Source organism: Atractosteus spatula, chromosome 6 (genome assembly GCF_055471065.1).
Source record: "Atractosteus spatula isolate fAtrSpa1 chromosome 6, fAtrSpa1.hap1, whole genome shotgun sequence".
NCBI lineage: Eukaryota > Metazoa > Chordata > Actinopteri > Semionotiformes > Lepisosteidae > Atractosteus > Atractosteus spatula.
Genome location: NC_142711.1, coordinates 404,864 through 419,567, shown reverse-complemented (window position 1 = coordinate 419,567; position 14,704 = coordinate 404,864). Strand labels below are relative to the sequence as shown.

The window sequence follows — 14,704 nt, the reverse complement described above, 5'->3', positions numbered from 1 at the left end:
ACTGTAGTCTGTTTGAAAGGACATCCCTATCAGGGGACTGATGATTAGGTTACAGCCATTTTGTTTTTAAACTAAACTTCCCAAACATATGTTTGTATTTTGGTAGTTAAAACTGATAACAGTATTCTGAAGATTTTTAAAATGGTCTATGAATTTACAGCATGGTAAAACTGGCTAAAAAGACTGAAAGGCAAAAGGTGTTCAAGAATGGGTTTTAATATTTTAGTTGAATATTAGTCCATCCCAGTCACTAGTTTGCTGATAAGATTACAGACTTCTTTGAAATAGTGAAACTGTTTAGTGAAATACAAGCAATCCACTATATTTCTGTAAATATTAGAAATAATTTTTAAATTTTTGAAAAGGGACATCAGGGCAGGTGAGGTGACTAAGAAGGGGTTGTTATATTGTTAATCTTTTAAGACTGTGGAGTCTAAGCCTTTAAGATGGTACTGTCTCAGTGCTATGGTTGTAGTATTATGACTGTAGTATAGCAATTATTTATTTTTTTTTATTAAGGAAATACATTTTTTAAACATTAAGAATATATAAAACCCATATATACTGTATATGCAAGCCATAATATGAATTTATAATTTAAAGGTGCATCATAAGAGAAGAGGCCTCTATTCATTTCATCCAGTGCATTTTCTAAATCCTGCTCATTATGAAATTGAGATGATTGCTATTAGGAAGAGGTAGAAGGGACTGCTTTTTTAATTAAAGTATTATAAGGTCCTGACTGGTTATTACAGTCATAATGTAGAGGACTTAAACACAGCCTAAACTTAGGAAAGGATGTATTTATTCAACAAAGGACTGTAAATGCATAAAATCCCTTTTAAACTCACTCTGTCCATCTGATCTGCAGCAGTATCATCAATTCTTTACCTTAGTCCAACCTCCCTATTAATTTGTATGGAGTTTACCAAGTCTTGCCTCAGGTGTTCCACTGTGCAAGTTACTGGGCCTCAATGACCTTCATACAGGACATACTCTCTTCCAGATAAGTAACAAGACTAGGGTCACATTGTAAGACACTGTAGTTTCAGTTATTAAGTAGTAAATTAGTTTTGGGAAACACATCCTCATTATTGTCATTGGCTTTTTCCTGATTCTAGAGAAAACTGACACTGACCCATCTTTCAAGAAAGACCAATGTTAAGATGTATCTTAGAATCTCATAAAGCTATTTATAGATTTTTAAAAAATATATTTCTGAGATCTAGAAAGGCAAACGTTTATCTTTACCTGGATCATTGTGTCACTGCTGTCTGGGACAGGGTCCTGGATAATTACTGCTCCAGTGCCTTTGCTATTGCTTTTCCACCACCAGTATGTTACCATAATTCCCCAAACATACTGGGCAGAAAAGCCAGCATTGAAGCACACTTAAAGCAAAGAAAAACAACAGAAGAGCACATTTGCTTAGCTCATGGGTAGTGCCTGGAGTTTTATTTGAGCTCTAGGGCTCCTAACCTGGAGTTCTGTCTTCTTTCCCAGCTAATCTGCATAGGAACTGTGATTAGATTTACAATTAGAAACAAAATGATTTTTTGGTGGTAAAACTTAATCAATTATTATTATCCATCATTTATTTGTTACAAAATAATAAATGTGCATAGAAATTTACAAATGGACATAAAGTACACACTACATGGGGAAAAACACTTCATTTGGTTAATGAGTGCAGCCATAGCCATCTGGTGTCCTGTACACCAGCAAATATAACTGATTTTGCAAAACCTGCAACTTTCTAAATCTTTTATGCAAGTGTGGGACCACACTCATCTCACTGGCTCTAAAATCACAGAAACCTATTGACACTAGTGAGAGTGTCTTCAATTAATGCAAGGGGAAAGACAACTTGGAACACATCTTAATTCATTATTTGACAGAGACTAGTGAGGCTAATGTCAGGCCAATTCCTGCAGCAAGCCAGCTGAGAAAGGAACAAGTAATGGGTTTATTCCATGCTGAAAAAAAGAAGAAAGAAAATGCAACGTTTCGACCGTGGAGCCTTCTTCAGGTGTCAAAAGAGCATTTCTACCACTGATTTAAACAAAAGCAAAACTAAAAATGATCAAAACGTCTATTTATCTGTAGTTAGTGAAGGATCTATGCTATCACACTCTTTTCTGATTTCAGTGTTTTTTATTTGCTTAAACAAAGCAAAACCTTTTTGTTGACGCATAATATACATGTTCCTGGTGATCGTTTATTGCCACAGTAAGTATGATACTATTGACTAAAATACGCTTGTGATTAAATCATATCCTTTAGTATTTATCTGAATGATAATGCTACAGTAAAGGGATGATTGTTTAATAAGTGGCTTTAGAAGAGGCTACAGTATCAACCTGCTTAAGGTTTGAAATATGGGTTATGAAAATGTTAATGACATCACAGTACCATTAAAAGGCTTTGTAACTATTTAGCCAAAATGTGCTGAATTTGCACAATTGTAGCTTCTCTCTCACAGCAAACAAAATTACATAAAAAGAATACAGTACCAGGGATTCCTGCAGGAAAAAGCTTAGGCCAGGTGGTAACCCCTCACCCCCTCCACACAGCTGGGTTACTGTACAGGCCTGTGAACTAACTAGCTGTCTTCTTATTGTCACTTAACTTTATTATTATGAACAAGATGTTATTTGACCACAACCACTAGTGTGATTATATACAGGATTCAGCAGAGATGAAGATATTTCTGAAATGTGTTGCTATTTGCTGTTTTCTGTCTGCATCAGTTTGTCTGTAGAGGCACTGTTCATTATTTTGTGCTCTTTGACGCAGTATTTTTTCAATTAAAAAAAAATACGTGACTTTCACTCCCTTTATTATTCTTTAGAAATTATGTTTCTCATCAACTTTCACAAGTAAGAAAGGGCTACAGTATTTGTCTGTGATCTGCTGGTTCAACTGCAAAAATTCCCTGTATCTTTTTTTCTACATCGATTAGTAACATCACCCTCAGAGTCCAATTTTTGAAAATTGCGAATTGCATACTATTTGTATTCATGTTTCTTTTATTCAAACAAAAAACACAGTGGTAAATTTACAGAATCGGGTGTCTCTACAACAATTTCAAAACTTTATGATCCTTATTTTTTTCATCAACCTAGACTTGATGTGAAATTGACTTGTGAAATCTACCTTGAAATAATTTGTTTTAGTTTGACAGTACGTCTGGATCCCTATACTACACCCACTGCCTAACAAGTACATTCACTTTAAAATGCGTCCTGTTTGCATAGCGATTGTGTCACTGGAGTTCCCTATGGCAGGTTTCTTTCAATAAAACAATGTAACTGCTCTGTAAATCCTGTACGTCTAATGGTTTGTTTTTGTAAGTAGAGGGAATAGTCAAAGTATAGTAAATATATTTAGGGGATTTATAACTTTTTTTCAGTGGTATATATTGATGTATTTTTTCCCTTGTAAAACAATTTAAGATCAGGTATAGTACAAGTATAGTTATGAAGTGGCCATCCATTTTTGACCTTTTGGATTGTAGTGTCTGAGGCATTGGTGAACACTAGACATCTTAACATTTTTGCCTTTCACTACCCAAGTTCATTGTGGTTGCACGATACATGCTTTAATCCTATTATCTCAAAACTCTTCATTTGGAGACATCTGCGTTTCATTTCAAATAAGAGATTCTGCACCTTAATCATCTTTTGGTAATGGATTTCTAACTTTGTATTCGTTTTGTTCTCATCTTGATAAATCATTCACCGTTGTTTTTGAAAGTGTGCAGTCTCAGTGGATGGGCAAATATTGTTCAAGGATGTTACCAGGCACAGCCTACAAATGGAACAATATACCCTGCTCAGGTTTCCAAGTCCTCCACAGCGTGGAAGGTGTCAGTTGTTGAACGGGTGATTTAGCAGCCGGCAGAGTCTCTTCATTAACATGTTTCCTTCTGCTCCTCTAATGCAGATTCAGACTCGGAGTGCTCTTTGAGTGGATTTGAAACTGTAGCGAGCTATTCCTTCGAGGAAGAGACCATCCAGTTCAGCAGTAACCGCAGCAGTCCGGTCAGCATGTCTCAGGAAAACAGCCCTGACAACCAGGGGCCCCAGTCCAATGGGATCAAGAAACACAGGTGAGGCGACAGGTGTAAACATCTCCAGACGTGGAGCTTTCTGCTCGTGGAAGCTTAAACTGACCTGTAATGAAAAGTTTTTTTTTTTAAATCTCTATTATGACCACTGGGGAAAAAAAATCATGTGATTCTCTGGACTCCACTGCATTTTTAAGAGCTTGTACTTTCTTGGTTTTGTGCAAATAATACACTACTACAAATTAGCTTTGCTACAGGTGTGGAGGTTGTGTTTTTATTTCAGATATATCAAGTTCGTTAAGAGTCTCTGCAGGTTTTGAAAAGTTAAATACGACACTTGAGCAATAGAAAATAAATATTCCATTGCCTGCTGCCGTAATTTAATGAAGTGTAATAGATATTGCTCTCCGGCATCAGTGTCCTTGGAAACAGTTTACTTTACTGTTTCCATTGTCCACGTGGAAATCCTTTTAAGCTACAGTACAGCAATTCAGATTTTTCGGATCATTTCTTTGCTATGTTAGTTATGGTCGTTCTTTTTTTTTTTGTTTGTGAAAATGTCAGGTGGTCTATAAATAATTTAGAGTAACTGCTTGTGTGAGGTTGAAGATAGCAGGGCCTGCAAAAAAAAAAAGAGAGAACAAACCGTATGTAGGACACATAAATCATTAATAAGCTTGCAGTGTAATACAGTAATTCTGGTACTTCAGAGAGACCTTGTGATGACTGATGGTAAATGTGCATTCTGTGTAGGGCAAGTAGTGTTTACTATTTAGGGCACAAGTTTTTTTATTTTTTGTTTGTTTTTCGCCAAAATGCATGCTGATGCGCACAGCTTTAAACCTTTTATAATTTGTAACGATACCTTCAGGTTTTATAGGACTCATGAAATCAACAGCTGGGAAAATCTGTGTGACTGTTCTCACTTAGCTAACAGTTCGTTCAGTCAGATTGAGATGTGCTGTTATGCAAACCTTCTGGACTGCTCCAGGTCTCCTCCAGGCCGGATTCGGGAACCCAGGGTTTAAAAGTGGTTTAAAATAAATTGATTGATTGATTCCTATTGATTGTCTATCTTGTCGAAGCCCCCCTGAGTCTTGTGCACATTTTAAAAACAAGGGAATGAACTAGAGACCATGATGCACCTCAGCTGTAAGGTGGTTACACAACTGACATGTTTGTGACATGACATGACAGAAGACACATTCCCAGTAATTTTAATAGAGCTTCATAAAGGAGGAGCTCAGGGGAGGAAGCTTCTGAAATTAGCTGACTTACGACGCTTCTTTTGAGGAATCGCAAGCAGTTGGTAGCATTTCCTGATCTTAAGAAATATTTGGGAATTTACAGAGTTGGTAGTTCTTGGAAAGAAACAGGAAAGTCACAGTAAATCTGTGAAACACTGAGTACACGTAATAGCTTAAAACCTCCATCTTCAGTGCTGCATCTCAAGAACCTAAGATCAGTTTTGAATGAAAAGAAGCAGGTTGGTCCATCTAGCTGTCTTTTCGGTAGTTTATCCAAGTATCTAAGTTTGTAAAGGATACCAGAGTATCTGCTTCAACAATAATACTTGACACTTTGTGCCATGCTCCTACTGCCCTCTGTGTAAAGCAGTGCCTCCTGCTGTGTGTTGTAAATAAACTTCCACACAGCTTTCCCTTAAGCACTCTAGTTCGTGCTTCACTGTTGCTTCTAGGGCTGGGCACTGAGCTTTTTAAATATCTCCTTACACATCAGGAATTAAAGACATGTAACCCACGGAGGAGTTATGAATGCATTAATATCCCGACCACTTTGTGCATTCATAATCATAGTAATATTATCATGATGTGGGTTTATCCTGGACTCTGTTTAGCGCCTATTAAAAATAAGGATTTTCAACCAGTTTGTAACCACATTTTGCCACTTTGTTACCCCCACCATAAAATTTGTATCTTTTTATGTAAGAGTAGTAGTAGATATTGGTAAAACCTGGAGGAAATGTTGCTTTCTCTCATACTTGAAAATAGTTTTAGTTTTTGGTATTGGTATCCAAGATCATGTTAACCTGAGAAGTTGTCTATGTTGAGCAGGTCTTATTAGCATTATATTATATCATACACTGTAAATTAATGTGAAAGGTTACTTTTAGTGGAATTTACCCTGCATGCACAAATTCCCAGAGGAGATGGAAATGTCTATAGGTTATATTGTAATAGTGTTGTTATTTTTTTGCATGTGTCTTTTTAGAGGCCACGCGATGGTCCGGCCAGAGATTTCTCTTTTCCTGCTGGCAGTGCTTTGGCACTCAGATTTCAATACCTCCTAGCATTTAGTATTGTGACTCACATAAAATGCTACAATGTGAATTGCTGTCTTTCCATGGGAAAATGCAAGCTAACCAGCCTTAGTTAATGCTTGCAAAGCCACACCCACTACAGTTGGAAAATATCCCGCAATGTGTAGAGTAAAGATAACAAATGGATTAGAAGGACGGGGCTCTTCTGTGGTTGCCTTGAATAGAAAAACACTTATACTAATTCTTTGTATGAATAGGTGGAAACTGTTTCAACAGTTTTCTATGAGAAATGTGGAGTTCATCAAGTTTCCTTTCCAAGTCCAATAATTTTTCACGTTTGTTGTCAGCCCTTGGTTGGTGTAACTTTTGAATCGATAGTGTTAAACAAATATTATCTTAATCTCTGCATTTTGTTTCTGCTCTGTTAAACAAAGTTTATTCATTCCTTCCTGTGTCCATTTTCTGATCCTATAAAAGTGTTGAGGTCCCTTACTTCATTACCTTCTGCACATGCTAGACCTGGTTCTCCAGAAACAGCTGGATAGAAATGCACCCCGAAGCAAAGTGTTGCACCATCTGCACCACGTCTGTCTGTCACTCTTGTTGTTCAAAATGAATGAAGAACTAGCTAGAGCTTACAAGGTACTGTATATGGCAAAAGCATGAACTACTGGCCTTGAACCTAACCATAGTGTTTAAGAATCTTCAGTGTTTCAATATCTTTCTTATTGATGCTTCGTTCATATAACCAACGGTGTAGTTTTCCTTTGCTTCAAATTTTGAATAATTCTTGTTCCTTAGAACAGCTATTTTCTTCTCTGTCATAGAGACACATAGTCAAAGGAGGCTGACACCATAGTCAAAGACTGCATCTTCTAGCTTGCAGTGTCCTCAACTTATATTTAACTTTAGCTTTTGTTAACTATAGTAAATTGATTGCTCAAGGACACAGTTTTAGCGATACTTGAAAGATGTTTAATTCTAAAAAAATGTTTTGTGCTTCCATTCATTGTACATCTGAGTAACTGTTTCAGTATGTAAATTAACCTTCCCCAGTAATCATGAATGCATTACAAAGGTTCCTTATCTACATTTGTTTTCCATGCACAGATGTTCAGGGATGTTTTAAATTAAAATGCTTTGAATATTTTAAACAAACATTACTTTACTAATGTTCTTATGTTTTAGGTTTATTAGAGATTAATAGATGTCTAGCTACTGTAGGCTGCTACAATTAGATACAAGAGTTATCTTTTATTATCTGTTGTGTCAAGGTGAGCTTAGTGTGTACTGAAATACCTAACCCCTTCCAGATTAGGAACACCTCCATAAACACTTCACTGAGCTTTCTCCGCCATAAATACTGAGAAAAACATTTTGAAAGTCAAACACAAATTTTACATCTCGCACTCTGCAGTATTACTGTTTTATTTTCCCAAGTCATATCAGCGACAGGAAAATGTAAGGACGAAAGCATATAGACATTATTTTGGATTGTTGAATAGCATTATGAGGTAAAATCTTAATGCTCTCACTTTCATTTCATTCTTAAATTTGTAATTCTATTAGCATACAATGTGGTTAATATTTCACATATGCAAGTTGGTCAAAATTCTTAGAAAAATTGGAAGCTGGTTTGCCTAACAGCTAACACCACCATTAGTTCTTGCTTGATAGGAAAGTAAAGAATTGCCACAAACATGAGTAACACCGGTAACTGCTATCCAGCTGCTGAATTTGTTTGAATAAGCAGTAGCTCTGCTGCGCCTGCAGAAATTAGCCAAAAGTAAACACCTGTCCCTGCTGCTGTTTTCAGCTAACAAGCTGTAAAGGTGATTGTACAAGCACAATCAAGCAGGCCCGTATCTACTGGTCATGGATAAAATCAAAGGCTTTGGAGGAGGCTCGTGTAGTATAGAGGTTTTTCTCCATGGGAGCAATTGTAAGACAGATAATTTCTAGTTCAAATGATTGATGTCTTTTGCCAGTATAGGACTTAATCTTGTGCCTTGTGCAAAGCTTTCAGCAGACACAGACCAAGAATGGAAATTAATAATATAGCAGTTGATTTAAGGACTTGAGGAAATTGGTGTTTTCCCGTTTGCAATTAAACCATTAATGTGGTCGATTCAATGGTCTTAAATTTAGTTATTTTCAAAAGTAAAGACTAGATTCACAAGCCTTTTGCTTTTCCTAGCTTCTATCTGAACACAAAGCCAAGACCCAAAGAATGGTTTACTATTTCTGGGACCAAACAATTGCAGTTATTATTTTAGAGTTTACTGTCTGTAGTGAAACACTATAATGAGTTAATGGAGGGAAAACCATTAAGTGGGAGAATGCGAGTAGAATAGGAGCAAGCCCTCTTCCATTAGAAAAGACTTTCCTTCAATATTTAATTAGAAAGTCTGGTCTTGCATTTTAACAGACTTAAAGGCATGTTGAAATCTTTCATAAAACCCAGTCTCAGACCGCAACTTGTCCTGAGCTGGGTAAGTACAGTAATCTGTCATTTTAAATGGCAGATGTGTGACCTTCAATTTAGAGTCCGTTTTAACAAAGGTTGAGCTCAGTGCTTCTGGAATTACCGTGGGCCCTACCTCTTTTATTAAATTTACTGTAGGTGCTTCTTTTGGATCAAATTTTATTTTAGTGTCAACAAACAACACAGGACAGTAACAAGATAAACAATCAAAAGATAAGAAGTTTAATTATTTCCCTCCCTTTGCACAATAATCGGACCCCCATCAGTCTCTCATTTCTTCTAGTTGTAGCTGCCCTCCAGATCTCCAGTGGGCCATCACTAGCGTTTTTTCTCTTGCCAATGCAAAGTTCTCTATGTTCCTGAGGTACGACAGCCATTGCCGTATTGGCAAGCTTTGAGGAGCTGTGTGGTTTTGACTTTTTTGCCACACTAAAACCAGTGAGCCAAACCTTCTGTCGACACTGCTTTAGTTGAAATTGTGAGTTCTCATTACCTCATTACCTAGTCCCACAGCAAGATCCAGTGGTATGTTTCTTCAATTCATTCTGGACAGAATGCATATCAGGTGAACCCAAAAATAACCTCTGTGCACCACCAAAACATGCATGGAAGTAAGTTTCCAGAGAGGTGCTGAGACAGTTCCCACACAGAATCTCTTACACAGTGTCCAATAGCCTGTAAGGAATACCTACATTAATTAGCCTGTGGTTAGGAATTTTAGAAGCATTTAATATGTCCCAAACAGCATTTCAGTGAACTAGCCCTTAAAATATTATTTTATTATTTTCTTCTTTACAGATGTCTGTGTTGGACAGAGAATCACACTGGATACCTTTGTAAAATGACACTTCATTTTGTGATTCATACTGCAATGTTTACGCCAGTCAATCTTGTATCCATCATAAATATCACATACTTAAAGATGATAAAAATAGATTTGGAGCGATTGTGTTGACTGACTAAAAACATGTATAAAAGGTTACATTGCCAAGTTTAGCAGAGTGAGCACTGAATACAGACATGCCAGTTTATATAGTTTAGCCTATCTGATATTTGTTAGAAATGAACCAAATTATTGTTGCTATTTTTTGCAAGATTGAAACTTTTATTTTAGAAACGTGAAAGATTTCTGTTTTGAACCTGACCCTACAGAAAGTCTACAAAACACTGCATACACAGGGATGCATGATAGCCAATAATGCAGTGTGTTGGTGGAGTGTTGTATGAAATTGTACTTAAACAGGGTGAACTGAATTGTCCTGAAGTTGAAACGGACAAAACAAAAGTAAAATGGGACCAAATGTGCCACCAGTTTCGTGATGTGAAATAACTTGTAAAGAGACCTGTTCAGAGGAAAGAGTGCAGTCTGTGTCTTTTTATTTTAAATTGTGTTTCAATATAGTAAGCAACCAGTTCGTTTTTTTTAATACGTTTTTTGTTTTTAGGGCTATTCAAATGATACATCAAGATTACACTGTGTTTGTATTGGAGTAAAAGCAGCACTTTGCTGTATCCTGCAGTGACCTGGTCTGAAGTATCAGCACTTACTTACCCTGCACATTATCAGATTTGAAATAAAGCCCAGAGGTGGGGTATCATAATTCTTGTATGTTTCTTTTTTAGAACAAGTTTACCTGCCCCCATGTTCTCACGGAACGACTTCAGTATCTGGAGTATCCTGAGAAAGTGCATCGGAATGGTACGCTGATCCTTTTTTTCCTCATCTTAACCACAGTGGCACCTGCTTTGTTTATAATGACATGATTCTAAAAATGATTCCTAACATAGTCTTAAAGTTAAAGAAATCTCTTCTTTCTCTGTCTTTAATTTCTGAATTGCGCCATATGTGAAGGTTTGCCTGTATGAAGAATGAGCTTGAGGTTCTGCGGTTGATTACTTCAACAGACAGGAACTTCTCTCAGAAGTCATAACTGATGTTGCACATGCTGGCAGGTTGGCTAGTGGTGCTGTCTCAGGGCTCAGTTCTTTCTTCGTATATCTATGGGGTCGCGTTGGTTTTCTGTTGGTGCTCCAGTTTCCTCCCGCCTTCCAAGGATGTGCTGGGCAGATCTGACTGGCTGCTCGTAATTGGCCCGTCCTCTGTGGCCCTGCATTGAACATGTCTTCCCTCCGGGAGGAGGGCTCTCAGTCCAGCCTTGCATCCGTGCATGACCCCGCCTGGAGGAGCAGCTCTCTGGTAATCAGTGATCAAGGGGACTGTGTTGCAGCACAGTTTAAGCTGCCTGCCTGTCATCAGAATTTACATTAAATTGTTTTGTTTTGTTTGAATTCTGGCTGGTGGGAGTAAAAATGTTTCAAACAGCCATTCTAGAAAGAAAAGGGTGGCTTTCAGGGACCAGGGGGATCACAGGCGACTCTGGAACAAAATATCACATGCTTTCCACATTGTCCATTTCTGTAACCATGCAGCCTCTCGTTTATAAAACTATACAGATTTTATTCATGCATATCAAAGAAATCTCATGCTTTATTTTCTTACCACGCTGAAGGGCAGTTCTCTGTTGCAGTTGTTCCCAGCCCTGGTTGGGGGACGCCAACACCTACTGGTGTTCACTCCAGCCAAACTCCGTACTTAATTGATTCTTTAGCTGAAACAAGTTGCTTGTTGAAAAGCTTTTTTTCTTACTCATAAACTGGAGATGTGAAAAGCATAACATTTTACAAATGCTGAAAAAAGAAAAGGAAACATTCAACATGTTTAGGAGCTGGAAACAATGTTCAGAGTAATTCTGTTATTAGAGCAGGTTTTTTAAGGTTTAAAGGAGTATGAAACTTGAAGATGCTCCAGATGTTCCAGACTCCAGGTCCAAAGTCGGGAATGAGCTCTCGCGCTAATAGAATTATCAAGGATGTTGTAAAACACCTTAGGATGGCCTTTGCCAAATAGCAAACGTAGAACTCGCAAACATACAGATTTTACTTCCATCTTCCTTGTCAGGTTTTGTTGTGGTAGGTAGGTCCCTTTTCAGGCCATCAAGACCCATAGGGAAGGTTTTGTGGTGAGGCTAAAATTCTTTCATTTTGTCATCTGATTTCCTGTTCTATCAGGTATATCAGTAGATGGATCTGTATAAGTTTCAAATGTGCAATAATAGATGCAAAAGCTTAGTCCAGGTCATGGTTATATAATACGTCAGTGATAACACAGAAAGATCTGTGAAATACCGGTTTCAAATCCCCTTCTATTTTTATCTGCATATGTCCAAGACCAATTCTGTGAGCAGACTTTAACCCAGATTTTAAGTGAGTAACATAACAGTTGTCTTTGTAAATATGCAACTGCACTCTGAAAGCTCAGATATCTTGGAATTTGCCTGGAAAGAAACTTTTTGTGTGATTTCATCAGATTGTGGTGAGAGCCGTGGTGATCCTTGCTGACATTTGCTTAGGAAACACATTAGCATGTAGGGGGTGTCCATCTCAGAAAGCGGAAGTGATCCATCCATCCATGATCAGAAAGCCACTTGTTCTTCCTATAGTAAGTTTCCCAGTGACCTTGAGCTTGTATACAGGGTATAAGGTTTGTGTGTTTGTATATAGGCTGCATAAGACGCATAAACTGGTGGATGAGAAAAGGCCAATTGGCTGATCTAGTTTGTATCTTGGAACGATTTCAAGAACGGAGTGATGGTATTGGTTTCAGCAACATGGCTCAGAATTATTTGCAGATGCTGTGCAACCAGGAGCAGCTAAATTTTGTTAGAGTTACAAAAGGAGCCGTGAGAACAGTTCCTATGGAAACCTGGGGAGCTTTCAGCAGCTGCAGTACTTGCAGATGTTCACCATGTCCTTCAGTGGATGGGAGCCCTTCTTGGACACACTGTGGGGACCTTGAGCAGTGGGAGAGCCCTCTGGTCCATCCTGTTGCTTAAATCTATCCTTTTCTCACCAGGGGTGTGTGGTAGCACTTTATTTCCATCATTGATTTGTGCTTTTATAAATTTCAGAAAAAAATAAATTGCTCTGGGACAGAAAAAGTAGTAGTTTTCTGGTCATGAGGCAGTCTTTGTTGATGTGAAGGAGTTGCGGCACGCCACAGTTTCCACTGGTGGGGTGGCTGCAAGCCCTCGGTCTCGCTGGGCAAGGGGTTGACCAGGGCCCTGCCCTGCTCTTCCCACAGGAGCTCTCCAAGATCACCATGCCTGTCATCTTCAACGAGCCTCTGAGCTTCCTGCAGCGCCTTACAGAGTACATGGAGCACACGTACCTCATCCACAAGGCAAACGCCAGCCCGGACTCCATTGAGAGGATGAAGGTACTGTAACACCACACTGTCCCGCCTAAGGAGCTGGAAGTGATTTCCATGGGATTCTGCCCTATAGATGTGGTATTTCAATATTTTAGTGAATTGTTGTTCCACATGTTCTGTATAATAAGAATGGTCTCCAAATATGCAGCCCCACCTTTTATGATGTGACAGCAGCCAGAGTGCACCAGTATGCTCCTCACACACCAGCTTTCAGTGGGAAGGAGAGCAGAGTGATGAAGCCAGTTCAGAGATGGAAATTATTAGGAGGTCACAAATGGTAAAGGCCAGGGGGAACTTGGGCCACAACACCGGGGTAACACCCCTACTCTTTTCGCAAAACACCCTGGGATTTTTTATGACCCCAGAGAGTCAGGACCTCATTTTTACGTCTAATCCGGAGGATGAGCCTTTTTTCAATATAGTTTCCCTATCGCTATACAGGGGCATTAGGGCCGTGAGTGCCCCCTGCTTGCCACTCTAACACCATTTCCTGCGGCAACCTTAGTTTTTTCAGGAGGTCTCTCATCTAGGTACTGGCCAGGCTCACACCTGCTGAGCTTCAGTGGGTTGTCAGTTGTGAGTTGCAGGGTGATCTGTCTGCTAGCTTTTAGTGTACTAATGTATCATTAGTATATAAACATCATTAGTGATGAAGACTGATAGGGTCATTTTAAATCACCTTCAGGACTTGTTTATACATTTTAATAAGAAATGATCTCTAATTTGAATCTGGATAACAGTATTATGGAGGTATGTATGTGTATTGGGTCATGAGTACAGGGAAATGTTAGTTAAAATTATTTATCTTTCATAATATCTCAGATTTATATTTTAACTTCAACCGACTAAAGACACAGATGTATCACGTTTTTTAAGACCATTTAACCAGAAATGGTGCCAGTGCTGATGAACTAAAATTTAATGATACAACACATTCCATTGCTCGTGTTGCATGTTTATCAGGGAACGTGCTAAGAGGATCTTCAGATGTCTTTAATTTTCATCCCATAACATTTTAAAAAGTATTGTGCTTTTGCCTTGTCTGAGTAATTCATTGTTATTTCTCAAGATGCATTTTAATTTGGAAACCATATTTGAAATAATGAGGATTACAGTATAGTGTTTTATGTCTAAAAGCTCTGTAGTTCATGGAAATAAAGCAGTTGAATATTTTATTCGTCTGAGTCAGGAGCTGTTACATGTCAGGGGAGGTTGTGTCTTCAGTGTCTGTTGTAATGAGTCCTCTGAATATCATCCTTTCCACAGATACAGTATCCATTTTGTCATTCACGTTTTAATTAAAAGTGTGCATTCTGGTTCCTACAATATTTTATTTAAATGCACTGAACATAAAAGACCTAACTTTTCTTGTACTACACGGCAGCCAAGGATTTGCGATTGCGTCTGTCGCACATGAAGCTGAGGTGTGGCTGGCTCATGCTGCTCTGTTTTCCCGACAGTCTGTCGCGGCGTTCGCGGTTTCTGCTGTGGCCTCGCAGTGGGAAAGGACAGGGAAGCCCTTCAATCCACTCCTGGGGGAAACGTACGAGCTGGTGAGGTAAGGCAGCGCGTGCCGAGAGCCCTTGTTTCAGTCTGCTC

The 14,704-nt window shown here is 38.5% G+C and overlaps 1 protein-coding gene across 5 annotated transcripts in view; it reads left to right on the top strand.

The window, feature by feature from the left end:
• osbpl1a (oxysterol binding protein-like 1A) overlaps positions 1-14,704 on the top strand; it is a 56,207-nt gene that overhangs the window by 30,189 nt on the left and 11,314 nt on the right. For all 5 annotated transcript variants that reach the window (XM_088919147.1, XM_088919146.1, XM_088919144.1 and 2 more), the window contains 4 exons: positions 3,946-4,111; positions 10,459-10,534; positions 12,977-13,111; positions 14,566-14,663. In XM_088919147.1, coding sequence (XP_088775273.1) covers positions 3,946-4,111; positions 10,459-10,534; positions 12,977-13,111; positions 14,566-14,663 — 475 coding nt within the window. The remainder of the gene's footprint in view (positions 1-3,945; positions 4,112-10,458; positions 10,535-12,976; positions 13,112-14,565; positions 14,664-14,704) is intronic.